A 25336-nucleotide genomic window follows, 5' to 3' on the forward strand; every position below is an offset into this window, starting at 1 on the left:
TGCTAATCAGACACTGTGCTAACAAACCAACCCCACGCTTTATCTGATGTCCTAGCCCAGCACTTTACTGTAACACTCAAAACAGTAACCAGGAGAGCTGAGTTTACTACCTGCTGGAGGAGACCAAAGGACGACGTGTCCTCCTGGCACATTGCCTGGGCTGGAAACTTTACTCACACATACCACAGACTTTTAGGACTCAAATTTTCTCTACCTTTTTTCCTAACTATAATTGTGTCACAGGCTTGCATTTGTATCTTAAAAAATTAAAAAAACACAAGCAAAAACCTACAACAAGGAAAAGGAAGAAGCAACATACTGCTTAAATACCAGGAGCTGAGCAAAACTAAGTATAAAGCACTTGGCTGCTGAACCCAACGCAAGCTGAGAACTTCTGCTAACACAGAGTCTGTGATTTGGAACTGGGGTTTAAAAAAATCCCAGTAAAACAGGAAACCATGCAGGGTTTATGGCACTGCAAAGCGAACAGAGCCCTGCACAGAGGGGGCAATTTGGGATGGCCTTGTCTCAGTGAGGGGTTTGGGAACCCTCTGCTCCACACCAGCAAGATGGTGCCTCATCCTTAGAAGTGTTCAAGGCCAGGTTGGATGGTGCCCTGGGCAACCTGATCTAGTAAATGTGTATGTTTGGTGGCCCTGCCAGGCAGGGGGGTTGGAACTTCATGATCCTTGAGGTCCCTTCCAACCCGGGTCACTCTGTGATTCTGTGTTTCACCAACTGGTTCGAGGGAAAGAGCCCTGCACTGGCCTTCCCACCTGAATCTATGTACTGCCCAGAGGCTTCCACATTGAGAAGAATCTCCTCCATTCACCACATTTAGGAACACTTCCAGAAGGCCACCATTGAATGAGAGCCCCCCAAAATAAAAGCACACAAACATCTGAAGTTAGAAGTGTTAAAAACAATCTGAAAAGGTCACCAAGGCTGGCAGCTGACCTGGGTTCCCAAAACATACCATCAGCCAAGACTCTGCCATGGGATACTCTGCAGCAGTGATTTATTTCCCAAAAATGTGGGAAAGTCTGTTATAAGGCCAGAGCTGCTGCAGAAGGGGAACAGTTCAGGAGGATGGTACTCACTGAATGGTTTGAAACTGAGACAGGGGAGGTTCAGGTTGGGTCTTAGGAGGAAGTTTTTCCCCCAGAGGGTGGTGACGCACTGGCACAGGTTGCCCAAGGAGGCTGTGGATGCCCCATCCCTGCAGGCATTCAAGGCCAGGCTGGATGTGGCTCTGGGCAGCCTGGGCTGCTGGTTGGTGACCCTGCACACAGCAGGGGGTTGGAGCTGGATGAGCACTGTGGGCCTTTTCGGCCCAAGCCATGCTGTGATTCCATACACACCCAGACTGACCACAACAAAGCAAGCCAATGGAAGAGGCACGTCAGAGCTGTGCCTGCCCTTACCGCCGTGGTGTCCTCCATCAGGCCGCGGATCTTTTCCACCACGTCATTGCGGCGGTGCTGTCGCAGTGCACTGATCAGCTGTGCCAGGCTGGCCTCAGGCCCGCGGATGGTCCAGTGCTGCAGTGCGGCGTAGGCCCGCTCGTGGTCGGCCGCGTAGCCGTTGGAGAAGGCGGCCACCTCGCGCTCACTGGCGTTGCACAGGAACTGGTAGATGTCCTTCCATTGGCTCCCCACCTGGGCCGCCACCAGCTTCAGGATGTCGATACCTGCAGGGTAGAAGAGCCACAGGTGAGGCACAGGGAGACTCACAGCCTCCCGGAAATGCAAACCAAAGCTCCAGCAAAGCTTTTCTCATTCTCAAGTAAACAAGCTTTGCTTTTGTTTTTTTAAGATATTACCAAATGGAAACACTTATGAACCCAGGCCACAAAGAGCTTTACAGACAAGAGCACCCATCACAGAATCATCATAGAATGGTTCCAATTGGAAGCGACCTCAAGGATCATGAAGCTCCAACCCCCCACCACAGGCAGGGCCACCAACCTCCACACTGATACCAGCCCAGGCTGCCCAGGGCCCCATCCAACCTGGCCTTGAACACCTCCAGGGATGAACGGGGCATCCACAGCCTCTCTGGGCAGCTGTTCCAGCACCTCACCACTCTCACAGTAAAGAACTTCCCCTGACATCCAACCTCAATCTGCCCTCCCTCAACTCCAAACCATTTCCCCTTGTCCTGCTGGTATCTGCCCTTTCAAAGAGTTGACTCCCCTCCTCTTTGTAGACTCCCTTTTGGGACTGGAAGGCTGCAATTGAGGTCAAAATCCATGATGTGTTCAAAAAGCATTAACCCCTGCTATGCACATAAAGCAGGGCAAATCCATCAGCTGGTCCAATGGAGGCACATGCACTGTAAAATGAACAGTGACTGCTGCCTACAAGCCCTGAGCACAGACAGCCCCGATGTTCAGCCACTGCTGCAGGCAGGGGACTGCTATGGGCTCACCCTCACACCTGCATCACAGCTACGACTTTGAATGGAAGCTGATTACAAGATGAGTCACCAAAGCTCCCCTACCAAGATGAATGGTGCTTTCATAACACAGCACCCGCAGCAGCTACTTCCATATTTAGAACAATTTTCCAGGCAGACCTGGGGCATCAGGCAAGTGTCGCAAGAATGGAAGATTTGCTATGGGATTTAAATCGTAGGTTGGAAAAGACCTTCCAGATCATCTAATCCAGTCATCAGCTGAACACAACCAGGCTGGATGTGGCTCTGGGCAGCCTGGGCTGCTGGTTGGTGACCCTGCACACAGCAGGGGGTTGGGACTGGGTGAGCACTGTGGGCCTTTGTGACACAGGCTGTGCTACAGCTGTATGATACAATTATGACCACCAAGCCCCATGTGTCCAAGCATGAGGACACCTCCATTCCATTACAACCTGTTCCAGTGCCCAGCCACCCTTTCCATGAATAGCCTCAAGCTGCATCAGGGGAGGTTTCCTATCACTTGTCACCTGGGAAGAGAGACCAACACCTCACTACAGCCTCATTTCAGATAAGGACTCCTTTCAGCCTCTTCTCCAGACTCAGCAATTCCAGTAACCTCAGCTGTTTCTCATATCTGGTTCTCCAGCCCAATGAAGAGCAGAAAGGCAGGAATTCCCCCAGAAAGCTCAAGACACTTGAGCTTGTGAAATTCAGCAGCTTCTATCTAAAGCCGTTCAATCCAAATCTCCCAGCAGGTCTCAGCTCTGATATAGTTAAATATCACATGGCTTGATACAGTTGCTTTTGACCAAATTCCTCTCTATTACAGCAAGCTTCTCAGTACTGCTATGTAAAGACACCAGCTCTCAGTTTTGAGCTGGATAACCATACAGCACTTTCCAGTACCCACAACCCCACTGTGCTCTGACTGGTGTTGGACCTGCTCTGCAGCTGAAACACCAAAGCACATTTAGGGTTCTGCACAGCCCTGTCCTCCTCACTGCAACCACAACAGCTTCCTTCCCAACAGATACCAGCAAGACCTGTGGACAGCTCAGGGACTGCAGCCTGCAAGCAGCAGGGTCTGACTCCACTCACTGCAGGAAGGAGCACGTAATATCTCACCAGCCATCACAGTAAGTGATGGTTTGGCTTCTGTAGTGTAAAACCTCAACCCTGCAGCCTGGCACAGAGGATCTCTCCTTTTGGTGGCAGGTGGGAGGTACAGGTGTGCCCCAAGAGCCCTCCTGCCCCAGCAACAACACAGAGATTAACGACCGCATTTAGAGCATGACAGCAAAGGGGCTTAACAGCAAAGATACACATCGCTGAGCTGCCTCTTAAGCAGCTTTAAACTCAAACTGAGGAGCAGCCAGGCAAGGATTCCCCAGCTCTGCGTTTCAAAAGCTGCAGCCACAGGGCTCTGTTTTAACTATGGAAAGGTGAAGGGAGGGGAAGGAAAAGAAGAAAACAGTAGTAAGAAAAAAGAAGAGGGTGTGGGGAAACCTTCTTCGTTATTCAGAACAAACCCAGGGCAAAAGAAATATTCCCCAGCATAAAGGAAGAAAAAAGGCTGCCAACACGCTATTATGCTTTATGATGGGGCTAATTATCCGAGGCACATAAAAAGAAATATGTTCCTGCCCATAAAATGTCAGCATGCAGCTGCCAGCAGCAGCATTCAGTCTGGTCTTGCTGCCTCTCCCATTTAGTCCCACAAAGCCCCAGCCATCACGTCAGCACAGGTCACCTACACGTGCCCCAGGAGTCACCTATTCCTTGCCCTCGGTGGGCACACAAGCTGTCAGCTGGGAGCAGGAGCTGCACGCACCCCACGTCATGTTAGTAACCAGCTCCTGTGCCTTCAGGCATTACAGGCTGCTGCTGGGAAGCAGCACAATAAAACCGCCTGAGTCTGAAGAAAAGAACCCAAATCCAAGGGTTTAACTGGAATAGCCCGTAGGAAAAGCCCTGCACAACTCGTGCACCAGGACACCAACAGGGATGCTGGGAGGGATGAGCAGGGCCAGAGCTGCCCTACCCAGAGCAGGGTCCCTGCAGCATGATGCTCAAAGCATGTAACTGCAGCTTACAGCCCCTTGCAGCGCAGTGAGCCCACCTAAGAGAGGGAATAGCCCCTACACTCAGTCCCTGCTTCCACCTCCCAGTGCCGACCCATCCCACTGTTTATAGCTGCTGCGCCATTGAGAACTGGCAGCCAGACAAAGCCTGATCTGCAGCAGTTTCACACAGTGACGTAACACCACACCCTGATATCCCCAACCAGTGTTTATGACATTTATATCCTCAACCAGCATTTATGACATTTATATCCCCAACCAGCACTTATGACACTTATATCCCCATGCAGCACTTACGACACCTCTGCTGACATTTCCGACTTCGGGGTGCTGGATCTCATGATTCAACAAGGCGGCCTCACAAACATGTTTACATCTCTTGCCATTGATATCCCACGGCAGCAGCACAGAACTTAATGGTGTGTAATAATCTTTAGAGAACAAATGTTCCATTAAAAACGAATTTGGAAATTTCTACCTTAACGCTGTAGGAACCTTCAACTCATTTTCTTGTAACTATTAAATGAATTTAAGCCCCATATGTTCACTATATCCACTGCAATATTGTGCAAACAAAACCCTTACGAGATATGGAAGACAGACTTGAGCACAGATTTGGCTTGAGTCTCACAGAGAACCAGTTACGCCCCATGTCCTGAAAAATAAGATTAAAACCATTACACGACAAGCTGCTGCTGCACGCTGCCAAGTGTTACTCCTCGAGCCATTTGCAGTAACTTAATTCACTTCTTCAGAGCTGAAATGAAATGTTAATGCTGATAATAAGCTCACCGACATACTATTTTCATACCTTAGAGCCCTCACAAGGTTGCCCCAGGGAGTACTAAAGGCCAGAGCACACCATGGGGCAGGACAGTGCCCATTGCCAGCCTCACCCCAGGTCTCCCCCATCTGTCAACCACATGGACCTGCTCCTGTCAGTTGAGACTGGAGACAACGCTTGATGCTTTTCAGGGCCCAGTAACTGCAACTAAAACAGCTGAGCTTGGAAGGGATACTTGCTTGAACCCACCTGTTTTGTGCTTCCTATGCACAGGGTGGTCACAGCCACATCAGCATGACACTGAAGCTCTTCTGAGCTTGCAGTTAACAGCAACATGGATTACAGACACTCCTGCCCATCTCCCCTACAACCACGGCCCCTACACAGGGAATGGGAGCAGCCTGGGAGAGCACCCACCACTCAGCTACTAATGCTGCAGGGACCACCATCATTTATTAATCACCTCAAAAAGAGCTGAAATTAAAGAGCAGCCCTTGCTGTGAGATATTCCCAGCTGAACCTCCCTGCTGTGAACTCCATATCCTGTCTGCAGCTCACCTTCACCCAACCTTTCCCATAAGTGCTGTTTCGCCCACACGATCTGACTTCCACTTGCTTATTTTGTATCAGACACCACATCTTCCCCCACCCGTTTCCATCTCCATCTCCTGCCTCACTGTCGGCACACTGGGTTTGGCTTAGCACAGTGTTTATTAAAGCCACCAAGATGGTCATCACACAAGTACACGGGGCTTTTCCATGCTTTCGTAACTCAGAACTGTTTTGGATAAGTTTCCCTCATCTCATACAGCAAAGCTATATGCAGAATGGAAATGAACTGAGCTCCCCTGTGATCCTTTAGGTGAGGAGCCAGCGCTGCTCAGGGTCAGGAGCCCATTTCCCTACTGTTGCTTTTTGATATTTCTCAACAAACTCAAGCAGAGTGGAAGGGCTGCCCGGCCAGAAGGCTACACCCAGCACCTGGCAGCATATGGGAAAGCCTAACCACTGCCTAACCACAGAGAAACATCCGTTCCTTCCCCTCCCCACCCTCTCACAAACAAAAAGCCATCGTTATTTTCAGTTTCAGAGCTCAAGGCAATGTCATTTGCTATTCTTCAGAGGAGTTTGCTGAGAAGTTGCTGCCTTCGAGGGGAAATCTGTTGCTGAGTCTGTACAGCACGCCAAAGTCATTCTCTTGTCCCACTAATGAAGGAGAAAGGGGTTAATGCATCAGCTTAAGTGAAAAGGAGGAAAGCTGAGATCTTCCATGGCCTGTATCACACAGGGTCTCATGCGGTCACAGAGCAGAGCTCAGCGCTGCCCTCCGCTCGCTGTGAGGAGCTGCAGCCGCCATCAGGCCTCCCCTCAGCCTGCCCTGCTCTGGGCCCCTCACAGCCCTTGTCCTACAGGCCCTTCCCCATCTCCCCATCCCTCCTTTGGAGGCTCTCAGATAGCGTTAAGTCCTTCCGACATGCACACAGAGCTCAAGGTGAGAGTCCATGCACTGTGCCTGCAGGAACTGACCCATACCACCACAGCCCTGAGCTCCCAGCATCATCCTCCAGGCATAGGTGCCAAAATGGAAGAGGGCAACATCAACTGCTGTATGCACCCAATGAGTGGATTAATTACTTGATTATCAACATAACTCAGCCCCGTAACACAGCTCGTAAAACTCATCTCCTCTGTGTGGCAGTTTGCTGCCGCCAGGTCTCAGCTCTGTGTAGGAAGGCGGCCATCTCATCACTTTCCCAGCTGCCCGTTTCTGAGCACAGGGCAGCACGTGGAGCGACAAACCTTCAGGCTGGATAGATTTAACATCTGCACAAAGCTGGAGCTCTGAGCACCAGAGGTGGAGGGCACAGCTGAGCACAGCCGGCAGGCAAACCATGGCCATGCAGCACAACCCTCCCCTACATTCAGCCAAGCTTCACATCCCCGCTAACCCAACTGTTCCTGAGCTCATCCCACCCACCTCCTCCAATCTCTCACTGACTCACACAGAACTCAGCCCCAGCAGCCTGTTCATACCTCCAAAAATACACTGAGAGCCCACACGTACAGCACAGCCGGAACAGCACACCCAGAGCCCAGCTGTCCGCAGCCCAGCCAAACCAGGCCTCGCAAAGCACAGGCCCTGATGCAAATAGATTCCCCAAATGAGAAAGTTTCACCACCTTCCCAAAATAGGAGGGAGGTGCTGGAAATCCCCTCAGCACGGCTATATCCCAGCTCTCAGAGCGTGGTTGGGAAACGTACACAAGTGCACAAGAACCTTTGTGCAGAGAAGAATAATGGACACAATCAAGAACTCATATGAGCAATCGCGAGTCCTTCCCATGGAGGGCATTGCTGCTATCAGACCCTCCCAGCAGCCACTGATTCACATCCTCAGAAAGCACCGTTTGGGCAATAAACCACTAACTGCCTTTTTTTTCCCTCTCTCTCCAAACAAAAAAGCCAAACACACGCAGGAACCTTCCAATGCAGGAAGCGGATTGCTGACAAGCACTTCCCACGCACCCTCTGGGCAGTAACTCCACCAAGGCAGTGAGGGAAGGCTCCATCGGCCACGTGTGATGCTTCAGAGCCCTACACAACCCACCCAGCCCCATGGTAAGCCCACCCTTCACTGCTTGACCACCTGCCCAGGATGCTGCAGAACAACCTGCCTGGGAACAGCTGCTCTTCCTTGGGTTTAAAAGGGAGCGCTCAGCGTAAGCATTCTGTGTCATTAGTAGGTCCTAAACAGCTTTTGCAGAGTTAATCTTCATTATAACTCCCTCGGACAGGCCGGTAAACCCTTAGCAAGCACACTGCTGTGGCCAGGGTCGTATAAATATCCAGACACACACAGATACCAGCCTGGGGATTAAATTCACCTCCGGTTTGTTTTCCTCCCCTCCAAGGAAGACTTGGCAAGCAGGGGAAGCCTGCCTCGTTATTTCAGGAGTTATGTGCTACTGACTTACAGAGGTGAGAAATCACAGCCTTCCTGCTGCAGGAGCTGGCGCGGGGCTTTCCACAAATAAACCTTCTCAGCATGTTTTTCTGCAAGAGAAGCCAAGCTACCATGGGCGCTCAGCCCTGCCTAGAGGCAGGCACGAGTTCCTTATATTCCCCATTCAACCAACACGGGGATTTTTGCCTTTATTTTCTGGTGATGGCAGAGGTTGGTGGGGTTTTTTTGGAGCAGATTTCAGAGCACACGCACCATCTTCCCAGGGCAGCCCTGCACACATTGCGAACAGATGGCTCATGTGGTAGCGCGCATTACAAGTGATGGAGCACCAGCCTCCAGCCTGCTAATGCAGGGAGACTGAAGATGTAATAAACCCACCCAGCACCAGGTTTCCTACTCTAAGCACAACAGCGCTCTCCCTCCCTCCCATTTGTGTTTTCCAGAGATCCCTTTCACCACAAAGCCTCAGCAGGTCCAGAAGGGTCAGTTGTGGGGCAAACCTGAGTGAAGTTGAAGGCCAAGCAGCCTGAAGAACACAGTGCTTCAAATTCAACAGACACCATCCCAGACCTCACAGAGCAGAGCTCTGCACTGCACAAAGCAGCTGGAGGTGAAGGGCATCCTGCATCCCACCTGGAAATGGAGCACCCACCTGGGCAGAGCTCCATGCATCCCAGCCATCCAAAGGAAGGAGCACAGCAGCACCCACAGCACCTGCACTCCTCGGGGCACAACCCCGCCTCACCAACAAGCTCCCGTCGTGGGCCTCATTCTGAAGAAGAGGACAGGCTGACGCCTGAGGACCTGATGGGTATCTGCAGATTATTAATCATCTGCAGATCCCAGTGGAAAGACAGCTTTAAAACACCCTCCTGCCTCCCCGTTTTGGCAGAGGGACAAACATTAATTCCTCATCTCATGCTCTGCCTGCCAAAGTTGTATTAGGGCTCGCACACATGCACAGAGCTCCCTCACCCCAGGCACACTCACAATTAATAAATTACATTAGCAGCAGCAACAGGCACAACTGCCCTTGGGAGATGCTGCTCTGCCCTGCCCACGATCCACATTCAATTGTATGCCCATCTCTCCTCCCCGCGCTCTGCAGACATGTAGTCAGGAGCCGATCAAAGGGAAAATAACTGCAAAACCATCTCACCAATTGGCTTTTAACTCATTTACCTACACAAGCGCTAAGGAAGGGGCCTGAAGTGACACTGAGCCACCCTGTAGGCTCGTGAGTGCCATTCCTGCAGCTGGGCTCACCCTTTTGGCAAGGACAGCAGTTGAAGGGTGAGAAAAAGCAGGCTTATGGAAGAACACCCGCCGCTGAGTTGTTCCCATACACTTGCTTACCTTTTTAGGTGGTGGAGCTGTACAGATGAAGGCTGCAGGAAGGCTTTGTTAGTCAACGTGCTCCCAAAAGAACAACACCCAATTCTGTTATGAAAAGCACTTTTGAAGACCACTCATAAAAGAGATTTGATTTCATGCAAGTACCAGCCTGCAGTACCCGTGATGTCCCTGTGCACGCTGCCAACACACATTATCATATTCACGTGGGGATGCCTGCGAGTCGCAGCACAGGCCATGGGGCTTTTTAGTGAGGATCTGGACTCTCTTCAACCGACCAGCCTGGGAAACCTGTGCTTTGGAGCAGAACGAGCTCACGTCTAGCTCTGCATTACAGCTACTGAGCTGCAAGGCAAGGACTATTCCCCCAACAATCACCAATGCAGAAGATCCCAGCACAGCAGGACGGCAGCTGAGCAAGCAACCAAGACCCCCCAGATCCCAACACTGCCTCTGTTCATCGCTTCTCAGCTCCCCACTCTGCTTCCAGGTGAGATTGCCATCCAGATACACACTTCTGGTAAACTCTTCTACCTGCAGTCAGCCTCAGCTCCCTCCCTGCTGCAAACAGCTTTGCAGAACTCATTTCTCTTCATCATTTAACTACAGGCTTCCTGGCTTTTCTCTCACCGCCCACTGCAATAATGCGCATCTACCAGACTGGAAGGAGAAAAAAACATGAAAGCTCTGGCCTGGCAGGAAATGCCAAGATGCATTTTTCAGTCTTTCAGCTCCAGAAATCGCCAAATCCTCCTATTGTCTCTCAGCACATCATTTCGGGCACCTTGCTCTGCATGCATGAGGTTTTACACCAAAAGGGAACTTCTTACACAACCCATTTCAGCCCCTACTGCTCACCCACTGCTACTCCATCCAAAGGTGACAGTCAAAGACAACCACTGAAAGATTATTTCAACCCCATCTTCATATTTAACATAGACTGATGCAAAATGTGATCTTGCCAAGAATTACAGCTTCGGTTCCCCTTTGTTACTCACAAAGACTCTGCTTGTTCAGTTCCTCCCCTTTGGAAGCTGATGAAGAAAGACTGGAAGAACAATATTTCCAGTTCATAGGCTGCTCTCAGCCTTCTCAAAGAAAGGAGTCACACAAGGTTAAAATCACTTCCCTGTACATAGTTTAAGCACCGTGCTAACAATTAACCACGACTTTCTTTGCAGATCTTGGCCAAGCTGCCCCTACCCCTCCATGTCCCACCTGCAGGGTGGGATGAAGCAGTGAGATCCAACTTCTCCCAGCACGGCTACACCACTGTGGCTCCAGCTTTAAGATCCTCCGCAGATGAGACCCGGAGACTCCAGGACCACCAAGAGCCCCCACCCTGGGGGCAGCCATGGAGGAAGGCTGGCTGTGCCGTTAGTCATCACAAACTAGAGGTCTGGGAAGACTCAGACCTCTGAACCATTTAATCCAGTGAGAATCAGTGTCATTTGCAGCCTTAGCTGGAACGGGTCCACATTGAGGACACGGGTCCTGTTTCAACACCGGCCTCCCGCACCACTGCTAATTTTAGTTTTTGTTCCTTAATGCATGTGCTATGGCCAAAGGGAGCGTGGGGCAGATAGCAGCTCATCAGAGGATGAACACGAGCAAAAGGCCCCACCACAACAACTGCTGGGTCACAAGTGCATCACAGCGACTTCAGATACTGGGTAGTGAGTGCCCCGGGAACTGGCAGGGCTTTGGGCCCGTTTACCTGTCAGAGCAGCAACAATAAATGGGCAGAAATATATATATGTATTTTTTCTGACATACTGCAGCTCCTGCACGTGGATAAACTCACTGAGATGGGTCTGCTCCAGCAGCACTGCCCTCATCATGGCACACCCAGCTTGCAGGAATCGAGCCCCAGAGCTTCCAAGGAGGACAAAGCCCATAGGTGAGCTGTGCTGGCCTCCCATGGCTGCGATGGGACACCTCCACCAGCACGGCTCCTCTGCGCCAGGCCTGGCACCTGCATCACAGCAGCTCTTCCCTTTCAAAGGTTAAAGCTGTTTGCTGAAAGGATTAGGAGGGAGGAGATGGTCAACGAGGAGGAAGCGGAGGAGAAACCGTGCGCAATTGTCACGTAGCTGCTCCACTGTGACAATCAGTGCCCTGACATCTTGTTGGCTCAGCCCGTGGGAACAACCCATGGAGGCTGAGGAGGCCTCATGGCAGCCCACAGAGCCCGTCCCAAGGCACAGAGGGGCAGCACAGAGCTCTGCTCTCTGTGACAAGGCCTGAGGGACAGCACGGAGCTGCGGCAGGGGAGGGTTGGCTGGGGTAGGGAAAAGAGGGTGTTGGGACACTGCTCTCTGACACTGGGTGTGGGTGATGCGCAGCCAGGAGTGGGACTAAGGGATCCTGGGGGGATCTCTATGAATTGATGGGTTTTTTTAATGACTCTACCAACCCAACTCATAGGAAAAGAGGTCGTGCAAACGCCCATAACCTGTCAGCACCACAGCCCAAGGTTTCACTGTCAGCCCACAGAGATGATTTAAAGCCCAATCGGCTGCCCCATACAACCCCAGTGTGACCACAAACCAAGCCAACAATTTGGGAGATGTACGGAGGCTTTGTGCTGGCTGTCCACCATGGAGGAATTGGCACCAGCAGCACGGCAGGGCAAAGACCTCCTCTCTGCAAGAGCCTGAAGTTAGTTCTGGGCTACATCCTCATCCAACACGCTGCCTCGGGATACAGCCCACAAAGCACGACGTGGGGACAAGCAGAAAGCTGAGCTGTGAGGCTTCACTCTGCAGCATGGTCAGCTGCTCTGAAAATAACAGTCAGTTCTGCTATTTCACTACGTTTTCTCTCATTTCAAGCAAACGGGGTCTTAAGAACCAGACATGTCAACACAAAACCCCAAGAGGGATTTCTGTATCACTGTGGAGAAGAACAGTTTACGTGCTTGACGCAGCAGATTAACACAACCAAGTAAGAACTAATGAGCAAGGCTGTCCCAGCTAAACAGCGTGATTTAGGCAACATGAGAGCTGCCCTTAGAGCAAGACAAAGCATTAATTGGTGTGTGCTCATTTTGCCTTTGCAGCAACAAGTTCAGCTGAGGACATTCAGTGGTGGGAGCAGGTCATGAAGCCAGCTGGGCAAGCAGTTACCAGCATGACTGGCCAGAACTGCCTGACCAGAGCTCTGAGCAACGGGGAATGTGCCTCCAGGCTGCAGGGGCTCCATCAGATACTGGGCCAGCTCATTAGCTGAGCGCTGCTTCTGCACTTATATTGGCTTATCGGCCAAGACAGGGAGAAAGCTTTGCAAACACACGATGGATTTGATGCATTAGCTGAACTCAGCTGTTAAAGCACGAGAGAAGAGACGTTATGGGAGGCGAAGGATGACCCAGGAATTAAATAGTCCTCCAAAGGGTGACAGAATCTAGGAGGAGGGGTTACATCTGAGCAGTTGTACATGGCCACGTTACTCACCACCTATCAGCCTATCTTATCTGCATGGTTTAACCTGAATCATCCTCAGTGAACAAACGAGCCCTGCCCAAAGGCAGCTCTAACACTGCTGCAGAAGGACCAGCTGTAGGGCAGACATGCCAGAAGGCATCCAAAACACCAGGCCCTCGATGGCATCACTCCCTGAGCTGTACAGAACAAACCTTTGCTTTGAGAGACAGCATTCACTGCTAAGAAAAGGAAGGAGAAATCCAACCAACTCGGGGAACTGGGAATGAGGGACTTGGGAGAAACAAGAAAAGGAAAATGAAGAGAAAGAAGAAACAATTTGGGTTAGTAACAGCCAGTACCTTCTGGCCAATGAACCGTGGCTGAAGCAATGAAGCTTGGTATTTCCCAAAGCACACACAAATAAAAGGTGTTACAAAAGGTTCTCTGACCCTGTTGTGGATCACTTGGCACAGCCCCAGGGAACACACTTTGGGTACTACTGACTCTGGGGACAAAGGAGTGCAGATCTTACAGGAAAAAGTTGTTAGAACTCAATGCAAGAGGAAAAAACCACCCTGGAGAAACAGCTCCTCAAGAACTGGAGAGTTAAAAGGAAGCCAACAAAAAGCACAAACAAGAGAAGGCACAAAGCTAATTCCAACATGACTTTACTGGTTCTATAAATGCATTAATGAAGGCAAACAAAGCGTAGCTCCGTTAATCAGCAGGAAGGAGAACAGAGAACATAACAAGACGCCCTACTCAAAGCCTTCTTTGCTTTGTACTTAAGCACTCAAGGATGACTTTCATCAAGCACTGATCTCTTAAACCTTTAAATCTGTATTTTCCAATCTGTTCTCTGCTTGGGTCCCTTGCTGAAAGGGCTTTCCTAAAGTTAACTATGGAGGGATCTTTGTTACTCCTCAGTCTGTCTCTGCAAGATAAGGGGGAAACATTTGTCACCGTGGCTTTGTGGAGGTAGAACCACACATCCTGCTGGGGAGAGCACTGGAACACCATGCTCAGACAGGCTGCTCGTGTTCATGACATTCTCATAACAAGGATCTTTTTCTCTCATAGAGTGGTCAGGCACTGGAATGGCTGCCCAGGGAGGTGCTGGAGTCGCCATCACTGGCAGTGTTCAAAAAGTGTCTGGATAGGGAGCTAGGAGCTATGGGTTAGGGGTTTGCTGTAGGCATGGTAAAGGGAGGACGGCTGGACTAGATGCTCTTATAGGTCCTTTCCAACCTTGTGATTCTATGACTGTTTTATCACTGACCTTTACGAATCCCTATTTATGACCACAGCTGCTCGTCTTTACATCTCATTGAAAAGCATATAGCAAGTCATCCTCCAAAATAGAATAGAATAGAAAACACGAGGGAAGCAGCACCTCCAAGATCTCACAACATGCAGCACTGCGCCCTATGGCTGTTAAGGATAACTCTGCTCACACCAGCAAGAAAAAAGGGCTGGGGAAAGACGCCAGCATTCGGGATTTAGGGCTTTGACTGAGGTGCTGCCAACAGGCAGAGGGATGACTCAGCCTTCCAGAAACAGAAGTGGTGAAGGAAAAAGGACAGCACAAAAGATAATCAGATGCATGCCTGAATCACTAAGAAGATAAGGATGGAGAAAAACAGAAGAGCAATGGAAAGGGTGAGATCAATTAAAAACGAATGAAGTCTTCTTTTGAGATCCTCTAACGAAGAGCAGAAGCAGGAGAGGAGTTGAAGAGAGCAAGTGATGTTTCCTTCATTATTAATTCCTCCTGGAACAGGAGATAAGCCAACAGAACGGGGACAGGCAGAAGCCAAGAACCAGCTGAGGAACTGGCGCTCTGTGTTTTGCCCGTACCATGAAACCCAGCATGCCAGAAAAGCAGCCAGGAGCCAGGCATGGGACGGCCCACCCAAAGCACCACGAGATCTGCTGCAGCACAAGGAGAGAACACTGCTCCCAAACCTGCTGCTAAAGCCCCAGGTGGTTGCTGCTCACCGTGCCCGTTGCAGTAGTAGATCCATTTCTCCCTGTTCTGCGTGGGGGTGGTGGATTTTTTCATTATAGCTTTCTCCACAATGGCACTGGGATCTTGCCTCGGCCCCTTCTTCAGAGTCCGTGAGCTCTTCCTGACGCTGCAGACGACGATGACCACCAGGACCAGCAGCAGGAAGAGGACGATCATCCAGGGCAAGTGTTCATTGATATCGAAGTGCTGGTGGACGCTGGGCGGCCCCCTCCTGGGCGGCCTGTAGGGGATGCTGGATTTCTCACCCCCGGCCATCTCCTGCGCCGGCTGCTTGCCCATGGCTTGGCTGGTGTGCTTGTGCCGGTAGCTCTGTGCCTGCCCAGCGGTGCCGGCGCTGGAGAGGCTCCCAGGGGCACCAGCCGTGCCGTTGGCAGAGGTGTCATTGTAGTCAGCTGTTGGCTCTGCCGTGCCATTGGGAACACGAGGCACCGGAGAGGAGCTGAGATCAAAAACTGAAGAGTTCAGACCTGCAAGAGAAAAGGAGCGGTCAGTGTCGCAGCTCTTCAGGCGATAGGGACCATAGTCTTGGCCCTCTCTGGACACTGGCCTGAAGACCAAAACCCAACGAGAGGCAATGAGAAAGGGAAGAGGTGAAACTGAAGTTCAGGTCTATGACAGACAGCAATGTTACAGAGTCGGGTTCAACACCAAGTTGCCCTTTGCTGGTTAACACCAGTGGCAGCTCCTTCACAAAACTGAGCGATGCTCTGAGTCACTTTGTGTTTGATCCTAATTCAAGGATTCAATTCCAGTCCTTGGAAGATCTGCACCTTGGAGGCAGCTGGCTTTCCTTTCCTAGCTTATGAACAATACTTTAATCATGGACAATCTGGTGCTTGGGCTAGAAACACAAAAGAACACAGAGGCTTATGGTATCTCTCCATTAATCTAAAGAAGCACAAATGTATCCATGCTGTAAGCAGGCATGAGTGCTTCAACATCCAAACAGGTTTCTGAAGGGACAGAAACAACCCAACTCCTGAGAGCCTCTTTCCCACCTTCATTGAGCTGTCTTACCAACACGCAGCTCCCACATCCCAGCCAGCCTGATGAGAAGAAGAGCTGCTGCAGCAGAAACAAGAGCCTGCTCTGGAAACTTGGCTTTTAAAAACCATGTCTCATCCCAGCTGAGCCAAAGCGTGGGTGTAGCCATCTGCAACGCGATTTGTCTCTGACTCGGTTACCCAAAACACTCTGACCAGTGTACAAACAGGGAAACCACTAACTTCTATCTAATTGTCTACAGCTGATAGCAAAGTTCAGGGAACCCTCCCTACCTCTCCCAGTGACGCACCGACATCAAACTGAGCTTTGAGTCCTAACAAGTGAGAAGCAATGGCACCCACCACCGTCAACACTTCCTCAGGTGTAAAGGGCATCAGAAGTTGTATTTTGTTGTTGAAGTGCAACATATCAGACACCATAAGATGTGGTGAGCACCACCTCAAGAAGAGCCCTACAGCACCTCTACAGCCAGCCATGGCTACAGCAGCGCTGCTGAACACAACAGCACGCTGCCCTCGGGGTCTCTGGGTGGTCACCTATCTGTGCACAGACAAGATGAAGACTACAGGGATCTGTCACTTCTAATTAAGTGAGAGAATGGGGAATTCAAGTCAGTTTGCCCCATCAGTGATAAGGAATGAAAGTCCCAGTGGTTAAAGAAAAGAAGTTAATAAGCACAGCCCAGGTTCCTAGAGCCCTGTTCTAGCAACGGTTCTCATTCAAGCCAATACAGTGACACAACACAGGGTAAAAGGAACCAGGGAAAGCGCGGGCACAAAAGCAACAAACCCAGCAGGAAAGCAGGCCGGGGTAGAGCAGCTTTCCTCTCCTTGCTGGGGTTTCTCTGCTGCACTCACTCTGCTCACGTTTGCCACAAACACAAAGACCTGTGCCAGCACAACACACAGATGGGAAAAGCAGCTGGGAACACGCTGTCCTTTCAATCCAAAGAGCAGGACAGCCAGAAGTCCAGTCATCAGCAAAGGCTCGGGAAAAACATTATTAAACGCAGTTTAACACAAGCAATGCTAACCTGATGTACTCCACAGCTGTGTTCTGGCCAAAAAGCAAAAGCAACACCCACACTGTGGATCAGGTTGCCCTTCTACAGCCTAAAAACAACCATGACCGAGGCAGGAACGCTGCCCCGTGAGCAACAACACAGCTGGATTTCAATGGGGGACTTTACCTTTGGGAAGGGAAGTGGTTGGTGGAGCTTTGTAGGTCTCTCCATCCGCTTCTGCATTGGATGAAGTCAGAGATGTGTTTGGAAGAGATGCCGGGGAGCCACAGACGTTGTCGCTTTCCTTCGTCCCCGGTTTCACGACCACCATGTTTTTCCCGAAGCAGTCCGTGTAGGTTTTGCACTTCATCACACTGGAAGGCACATCAGAATAAGTCCCCCGAGGGCACGGCTTGCACCTCACGTCTTCGGTCTCGGTTCCTTTCTTGCGGACGCCCCAGCCGACCGGGCACACCGTGTAAGGGACGCAGGTATCGTTAATCTGAAACGTACCCGACAGGCAGGTGCACTCACGGTCGGTCAAGGCAGTGCAATGAGTTTTCTCAATCATTGGCAGTTCACAGGGTTTTCTGCATGGGTGGCACCGCTCTATGCCGTTCTCGTGCTTAGTAAAGGTCCCATCCGGACAAGGGCTGCACTCCCTTAAGGTGCTCTGTGTGCAGTGCTTGGACACGTAGGTTCCCGCGGGGCATTTGTCGCAGACCAGCTCCTGGTTGGTGGCTCGGTCCAGGTGCAGGTACTTGCCAGCAGGGAGGCTCACGGCGTTCTGCTCCGAGGTCAGCTTGGGCTGAGCGTCAGCGGTGCCAAGGAACACGAGCAACTGAAAGACAGGAGTCAAACATCAGTCAGAGCAGAACGCGGCTGGAGCCCGCGGCCAAATACCTTCAACACCCCATACGGGATATCCCAGTGCTGTGAGACCGCAGGGCAGGTCCTGCACCACGTCAGGGTGGGATGCTGGAGCACATTCTGGCTGCTCCACCTGCACCCGGACACAGAGATGGCTACCGGGGCACTGCAAACCAGCTGCAACTCCTTAAACACAATACCACGCTTCTCAGAGAGACTGTGCATCATTTACTCTGCAGGCTGCCAGGGCAGCGAGCGCTGCCATCTCAACAAACAGCCTGCACTGAGAGCGCTCAGAGCAGCTCCGCATTTCAAGGCTGAGAGGTCCCCGCAGGAGCCAGGAGAGCAGCACCCATGCAGGTGGCAGCACTGACCCATGAAGCTGCCTTCCTCTGAGCATTAAGCAGCACTTGTTCCAACATCTGCCTTTTTAAATAACACAAAACAGGTCCAAACCTGGGCTGGCACATGACTTCTCAGCCCTCCTACCCTGGCACAGCCCACGTGCCTCTATGCAAGCTGCCCGGCCCTCAGGGGCTCTGCTTCCACCATAGCCACAGACTGGTTGGGGTTGGAAGGGGCCTCAGAGCTCACCCAGTTCCACCCCCTGCTGTGGTTCAGTGGAACCACAGCCCGGCCTGGAGCACCTCCAGGGACTGACACCCACATCTTCCCTGGGCAGCCTGTGCCAGGGCCCCACCGCTCAAAACCAGCCTTAATTGCAACAGGAAAAGAAAATACGACACTATTCTTAAGCTCTCATAGGGGCTCTGCTGTAACTTAGTTCCTCGTTGCATCAGATGCAGGTAAAAGGTGTTGAGCTCTGGACACCCGACGGCAGCCAGCTGGGCTCACCAGTACCTACATCCAGCCCCATGGTTTGATTCCCTCAGCCCTGTGTGCTGACACCAACAGGCTGCTCCATCCCCAAGGGACGCAAACAGGAGCTCTGCTTCCTCCAGGAGAGCTCTGCACTGCAGAACAGCACCAGCTATGCCCGCAGCAGCAACAGACAGAGAACAAAAGGCAGCTCCAGAGCAGCTGCCCCAGCCTTACTCAGCACACAAAGCAGCTGGAGATGCATTTCTAAGCAGCAGCAGGCTGGGAAAGAGGAACGAGTTAACGTTACCTTGGATTTCCAAGGGTGATTTCTTACCCTGAGGGCACACAGACCACAGACCCCAATGCCTGTCAGAGGAGCAGTCACAGCCATCAATCACCTTGCTGGGCTGCACAGGACCTTGCTTTTGCTCCGCTCCATAGCGGGGCTATCAGCCAGCAGGAATACATTAAACAAGAGCCTCCACCACCATGACTCTGCAGAACACATGGCAGCAGAGCTGCACGCCGCGCCGCGTCATTTTTGGTGCAGTCTCCGTCTTCCTGGAAAACACAGAGCCCAGCAGGGCCGTCCTGTTCCACCTGCTACATAACGCACGGCCCTACAGGACGCTCCAGGTCTGCATTATCTCCCCGAGGCAGCAATCACACAGACAGCGGCAGACGGGCCTGCAGGAGCTGACAAGGAGCCTGCGGCGGCCAGGCCAATTACAGCACCAAGAATTAAAACAAAGAGCGAGGCTCCCTCCGTGCCTCCCCAAGATCTGATTGCACAAAGCGCTACAGGAACCTGCCACCCCGAGCTCCATGACACAGCGCTGAATTAGCAAACCAGATGCAACAGGATCCAGCTCGCAGGGCGTGCTGCTGCCCTGCAAGGGGACACCAGCACATGGATCACCCTGCCATGGGACAGCAGCTCCAGGCACAGGCACCTACACACCTACACACTGCATTGACACAGCAACTGTGCAGCTTTGATGTGGAACGGTGCTCCTGCTCCCTAAAAATAAGCCCTGCTGAGATATGGAGGCTGGCGCTGCTTGTGGCTCCGACAGCAGCAGGATGAGATGGGCAGCAGGAGGAGGAGGACGTCTGCCAGCCACATCTACCATCCTCTGCAGCTGCTCCTGGGGATGATGCACACAGCTTCAGAGGCAGAAGCACCAGCAGAAGGAAGGGAGCCCTGCCTGCCATCAGACTCTGGTTCATTACTCCAATACCAGAGGAAGAGCACACAGTAACAGCCCACAGCAGTAACACAGCCCACAGTGCGGCTCTTCACACCCAAGCGGCTCTGGACACCCAGCCCAAAGGCTCCCAGGTCCCACCCAGCTCAGCACCCACATGGCTGCCCTCCTGGTCCAACCCATCGAACACATGGAGGGCTCCCATGGGAAGCAGCCAGCCCTGGAGCCGGGAGATGACACAGGCATGACCCACCTTACAAGGAGCTGGATGAGTCAGTCCTAATGCTCACTATCAATGCAGCACTGCTGTCATCCCACACATTGCATCCACACATCCCAACTAGCAATGTGAACTCAGTAGTTAGAACTGACCCAAGAGCAAGTACACAGGATGCAGGGGCTGCCCCATCCCTGCAGGCACCCGAGGCCACGGATGGGCCTGAGCTGGGGGTGGCACTGAGGGCCATCACATCATCAGCTGCTCAGTGACCATTGCTGAGCGATATCCGTGAGGTTCCCTGCAGCAGCGGCCTGGCACAGCATCTCTGCAAGGGGGAAAACCACAGCAGGAGCAGCACCGCAGAGCGAGGCCGAGTGTGACGGTAACTCAGCGACACCAGGAGCCCGTCTGCGGCCCAAAGGAGCCGGTACTGACTGCTGGGACCGGCCGTATCGCCATGACAAGCAGCTCCTGCTCCTGCCGGTCTGTGGGTAACCACATCAGGTGCCACATCAGCAGCCGGGCAGCTCGGCAGGGCAGCGCTCCTGCAGCACTGCGGCTCACGGCGCTGCCACGGCATCCCCAGGGGCAGCCAGAGTCCTGATCTGTGCCCGGAGCGGGGAGGGGAGAGGAGAGGAGAGGAGAGGGAAGGGAGGCTTCGGGCTGTGCCTGAGCCCAGCCCCGCACAGCCGTGCCCGCAGGAGCCGACGCGCTGCCGTTATTACACAACCCGCCGCACCGCAGCGATGGCCGAGCCTCCATCAGGACCCCAATGCCCCCAGCACGGCGGGTTCCGGCCTCGAGAGCTGATCCGGGAGCTGAACCCCGGGATACAGAGCGTGGGGGCGGGGGGCGACAAACAGAGCAGCGATAACGGGAAATAAAGGAACCGGGAGTGCGGCAGCATCCCTGGAACCGCCAGGAAGGAGATGCGGCCCCGCAGGGACACGGAAACCCCAACATAACCCCAACCCCATTATAACCTTAACCCCAACCTTAACCCCAACCCCGACCTTACCCCCAGCCCAGCCCGTCCCGCCGGCACTGCTCACCGTGATGACTGCGGGCAGCACGGCAGCCCCCATGTTGGCCGGGGCCGCCGCAGCGAGCGGGGCGCTGCCCGGTCAGCGCTGTCCGTCCCTCATAGGGCGCTGTACCGGCGCTGCGGGGCCGGCGGCGGCGGCTGCCCGCGGCGGCGGGAGCCCATGGCCGGGCCGGGATGGCCCTGCCGGGATGGCCCTGCCGCCAACCCGCCCGGAACACCTGCATCAGGCGGCACGGGGAGGGGCCGCCTTGTGGCGTCACTGCGGAGCGGGACAGAACGGCGGCCCCTGGCGGAGAGATGGGAGAAGGGAAGGATGTGGGAGAGCTCGTGTGGGCAGCCAGTGCTTGGGGGGAGTAAGTGAACAGGAGGGGAACGGCTGTGTGTGAGGGTGGGAGTGATGGGACAAGGGGAATGGTTTGAAACTGAGACAGGGCAGGTTCAGGTTGGATCTGAGGAGGAAGTTTTTCCCCCAGAGGGTGGTGACGCACTGGCACAGGTTGCCCAAGGAGGCTGTGGATGCCCCATCCCTGCAGGCATTCAAGGCCAGGCTGGATGTGGCTCTGGGCAGCCTGGGCTGCTGGTTGGTGACCCTGCACACAGCAGGGGGTTGGGATGGATGAGCACTGTGGGCCTTTGTGACACAGGCCGTGCTGTGACTCTAGGTCACACTGCTCAGGCCGGATCGGGCCGTCTGCTCCAGAAAGTGCTGATGGAATCCTCCTCTCAATGCACCGCTGCTTTTCTGCAGCTGTGGCAGAAAAAGAGAGAAGTGTGTGACCAAGCTCAGTTTCACGTTCAGTGTTTCTGGTGGTTCCAGGAGTTCCTCCTCCCTTCGGTTCCTTTTTCCCCTCGTGCCACCCCACGAGTCCTGCAGACGCAGCCGGTCACGGGCTGTGGGATCAGCCCGGTCACCAAACTGCTGACTGGAGCAGTACCAGGGGGGTGTTTTTAATCACAGCCAGCAAATCTCACTGCTCTTATTCACCAGAGACCAGTGGGTCTTTACTGAGGTGGGGCTGGGGGTTGGGAGGTGACGGAGTGATGCCCACCAACCTGCTTGGCCACCAGCAGCCATCTTGTCTGAGGCTGCAGAGAAGATGGCTTCCTTCTTTCCTGTGAAGAAAAGCCAATGGTTGTGTATGTCTTCATCTCCCCTTTACAATGAGGGCAGGCAGCCCAACGGGGCACATGGAAGTGACTGCAGGACTTTCTCATTCTCTGTATGTGCACCGTCACTTTCACATCCCCCTTAGAAAACTTCTGTGTTCTGGGGCTTTTAGAGGAAAATCACCCGTGTGAGAAAAGCTGCTTTTCCAAATTCCTGTACAAACCACATCCAGCACTTTAGTAAACACAGATCAGGAAGTGAAGGCAGCAGAGCCCATGGGCTCAGCCTGGGCGAGGGCAGGAAGAACGTGGGTGGGATTCCTCACCCTTCTGGTCCTTATGATGATCTCTGGGGAATGGGAAGGGAAACGTCTGCCAAGAGCAGCTGCGCCCAGAGGGAGTGTATATCACACACATAGAGATATACATGTACATGTATATCACACACATATAGACATACATGTACATGTACATCACACACATATAGACATACATATACATGTATATCACACACATATAGACATACATGTACATGTACATCACACACATATAGACATACATATACATGTATATCACACACATATAGACATACATGTACATGTACATCACACACATATAGACATACATTTACATACACACACATATAGACATACATATACATGTACATACACACACATATATAAAGACACTGAGCGTGCAGGCTGTCCTGGCACAGAGATAAAGCAGCCGAGGGCTCTCAGCACCTCCAGCCCAGCCGGCTCAGCACATTTTGTTTTGCTTTTTCCCTCGAGTGAGATGTGAACACCACATGTGCAGCTCTGGGGTATTTCTGGAGCCCCACGAGGATGTCGCTTCCCGAGTGACCCTGCTTAGCTGCACCCAGCGGGGTGGGATGTGATGCTGAGTGACCACAAACAGTTGCAGCTTAAAGGCTGCAGTGTTGCTCCCATTTAGCAGTGAGGAAATTCATGTGTCCCCAGAGACTTTATCCTCAGTACAGAGTAAGGACAGAACTAACTGCAGATCTCGGTACCACCGGTCAGCATCGTGCAGCCAGGGTCTGCCACCAGCCTTCAAGAAGAGCTTTGTTCTCTGCGTTCTTATGGCAGTTTGATCAACACAGATGTGGTGAATCACTGCTTTGATGTGTTTGGCCAACAGTTTGATATTGTGCCTCCCTTCTGTCTTTCTCCACTCATGAACTAGCCGTGCTTCTCTGAAAGGAAGAGAAGCAAGGGGAACAGATAGTACAACAATAAATGTACCCCAGCCCAATTGTGCAGAGTAAGGCTCAGCTCTCCCTTTCTCTTTGCTTTTCCAGGGCTCATAGGATAGCTGGCTACTTCTTCCATCTCCAGCCTTCTAATGACCTCAGCTCTCACTGGGGTCAGGTCTCAGGTTATGCATGTGTTTATCCTGGGCAGCAGGAGGCTGTGGATGCCCCATCCCTGCAGGCATTCAAGGCCAGGCTGGATGTGGCTCTGGGCAGCCTGGGCTGCTGGTTGGTGACCCTGCACACAGCAGGGGCTGGAGCTGGATGAGCACTGTGGGCCTTTGCAACCCGGACCATCCTGTGATGCTGTGATTCTGTGACTCTATGATCCTATGACCACATGTCCATCTGTCCATTCATCCAACCATCCAGCCATTCAATGCCCCATTCATCCAGCTGTCCAACCAAGCAACAAGCCAAGCAGCCAGCCCATTATCCCACAGCGTGCCCAGAGCTGGTGCTGCCCCGTCCTGCACACAGCCAAGGCCAGGGGACGGGGCTCTGAGCACTGAGGAGCTGTGCTGTCCCTGTGCACTGCAGGGTGCACTGATGGCCTGCGGGGTCCCTTCCTGCTCAAACCCTCCTGTGGTCCTATGACTCTATGGTGATGTGGCGCAGCAAAGGGACGAGCTGTTCCGCTGCACATTATTGTTACCAGATGAGCAGGGGACTGTTACAATCCCTGGTTTGGATAATCACATGCTGACTGCAGCAGAGGGTGGAGGTCTGCACTGCTCATCCCTTGCTGTGCTGGGGGAGCACACGCAGCCTCTGTGCCCTCCTGCAAGGCTTTGTTCCTGGGGCTGACGTTCAGCATCCCGGACATGATGACATATCCCACCCCCTCATGGTGTCCTGCTTTGTTTGGAGCTGCTTCTGATGCCCAGAACAATGTGCTGTGGTTGGAGTCACAAGCTGGGGGTGCCTGGGACAGAACCAAGCAGTTCCTGCTCCCCCTCTTCCTCCCTCTGCTCTCACTGGGGGAGAGGCACCTCCTGGCCTCCTGGTAGCTGTGGGTTTCGTGGTGGTCCACAGCCAGGGGCAATGAGCAGCCACCAACCTCCTGCTCATAGACTAGAGAGCCAGTGCTTGGCACCAGCTCTGCCTCAGGTGTGTGGTGTGGGCATGCAATGCCCGTAGGCACTGTATCTATTCTCAGGTGACAAGTGATAGGGCAAAAGGAAACGGCCTCAGGTTGCACCAGAGAAAGTTCAGGTTGTGCATTAGGAAGAATTACTTCATGGTGGCTGGGCTCCGAACAGGGGAAGTGTCAGCGCTCTCCCCTGGAGGTACAGCGGAGACGTGTGGTTGTGGTGCTTAGGGATGTGGTTTGGTCACGGATTTGGTAGTGTCAGTGGTTGGACTTGATGATCTTGTGAGTCTGTTCCAACCTAAATGATGTGATGATTCTAAGAGGATCACAGGGTCAGTTCACTACTAGGAACTCTACCTATGGAGGTCTGCAGCCCAACTCCTGACTGAGCAGAGCTGCCTTGGGGGTCAGCACAGGAGGAGGCAGCACAGGCTCTATCAGTGCTGGACCTGTTCTCGTGGTGGAAGTATTTTTCAACATATCCAGTCCAGAACTCCCTTATATTCACTTCTGACTGCAATGTAGGAGCACTGTGTTCCTCACACAGGGCTTGTCCTGATGGTGGCTTTCTTCAGTTCCTCAGCTGTTACGGGCTGGCGTGTCCTCTGTTGGCCACGGTGCTGTCGGGGGGGGGA

At 52.8% G+C, this 25336-nt stretch overlaps 1 protein-coding gene across 3 annotated transcripts in view; it reads right to left on the reverse strand.

The window, feature by feature from the left end:
• The window catches only part of TNFRSF21 (TNF receptor superfamily member 21), a 30521-nt gene extending 9059 nt beyond the window's left edge, over nt 1-21462 (reverse strand). The window contains exons 1-4 of one of the 3 annotated variants that reach the window (XM_015859936.2): nt 21236-21462; nt 17250-17904; nt 15025-15522; nt 1425-1690 (exon numbers count right to left, since the gene is read on the reverse strand). In XM_015859936.2, the coding sequence (XP_015715422.1) occupies nt 1425-1690; nt 15025-15522; nt 17250-17904; nt 21236-21268 (1452 nt within the window). In that variant the 5' untranslated portion in view covers nt 21269-21462. Of the gene's footprint in view, nt 1-1424; nt 1691-15024; nt 15523-17249; nt 17905-18307; nt 18419-19062; nt 19162-21235 lie in introns of those variants that run through there. The other 2 variants (XM_032443567.1, XM_032443566.1) reach the window with 2 other exon arrangements.
• Nucleotides 21463-25336: the final 3874 nt, after the last annotated feature.

This window comes from Coturnix japonica, chromosome 3 (assembly GCF_001577835.2).
Source record: "Coturnix japonica isolate 7356 chromosome 3, Coturnix japonica 2.1, whole genome shotgun sequence".
In the NCBI taxonomy this organism is placed as follows: Eukaryota; Metazoa; Chordata; class Aves; order Galliformes; family Phasianidae; genus Coturnix; species Coturnix japonica.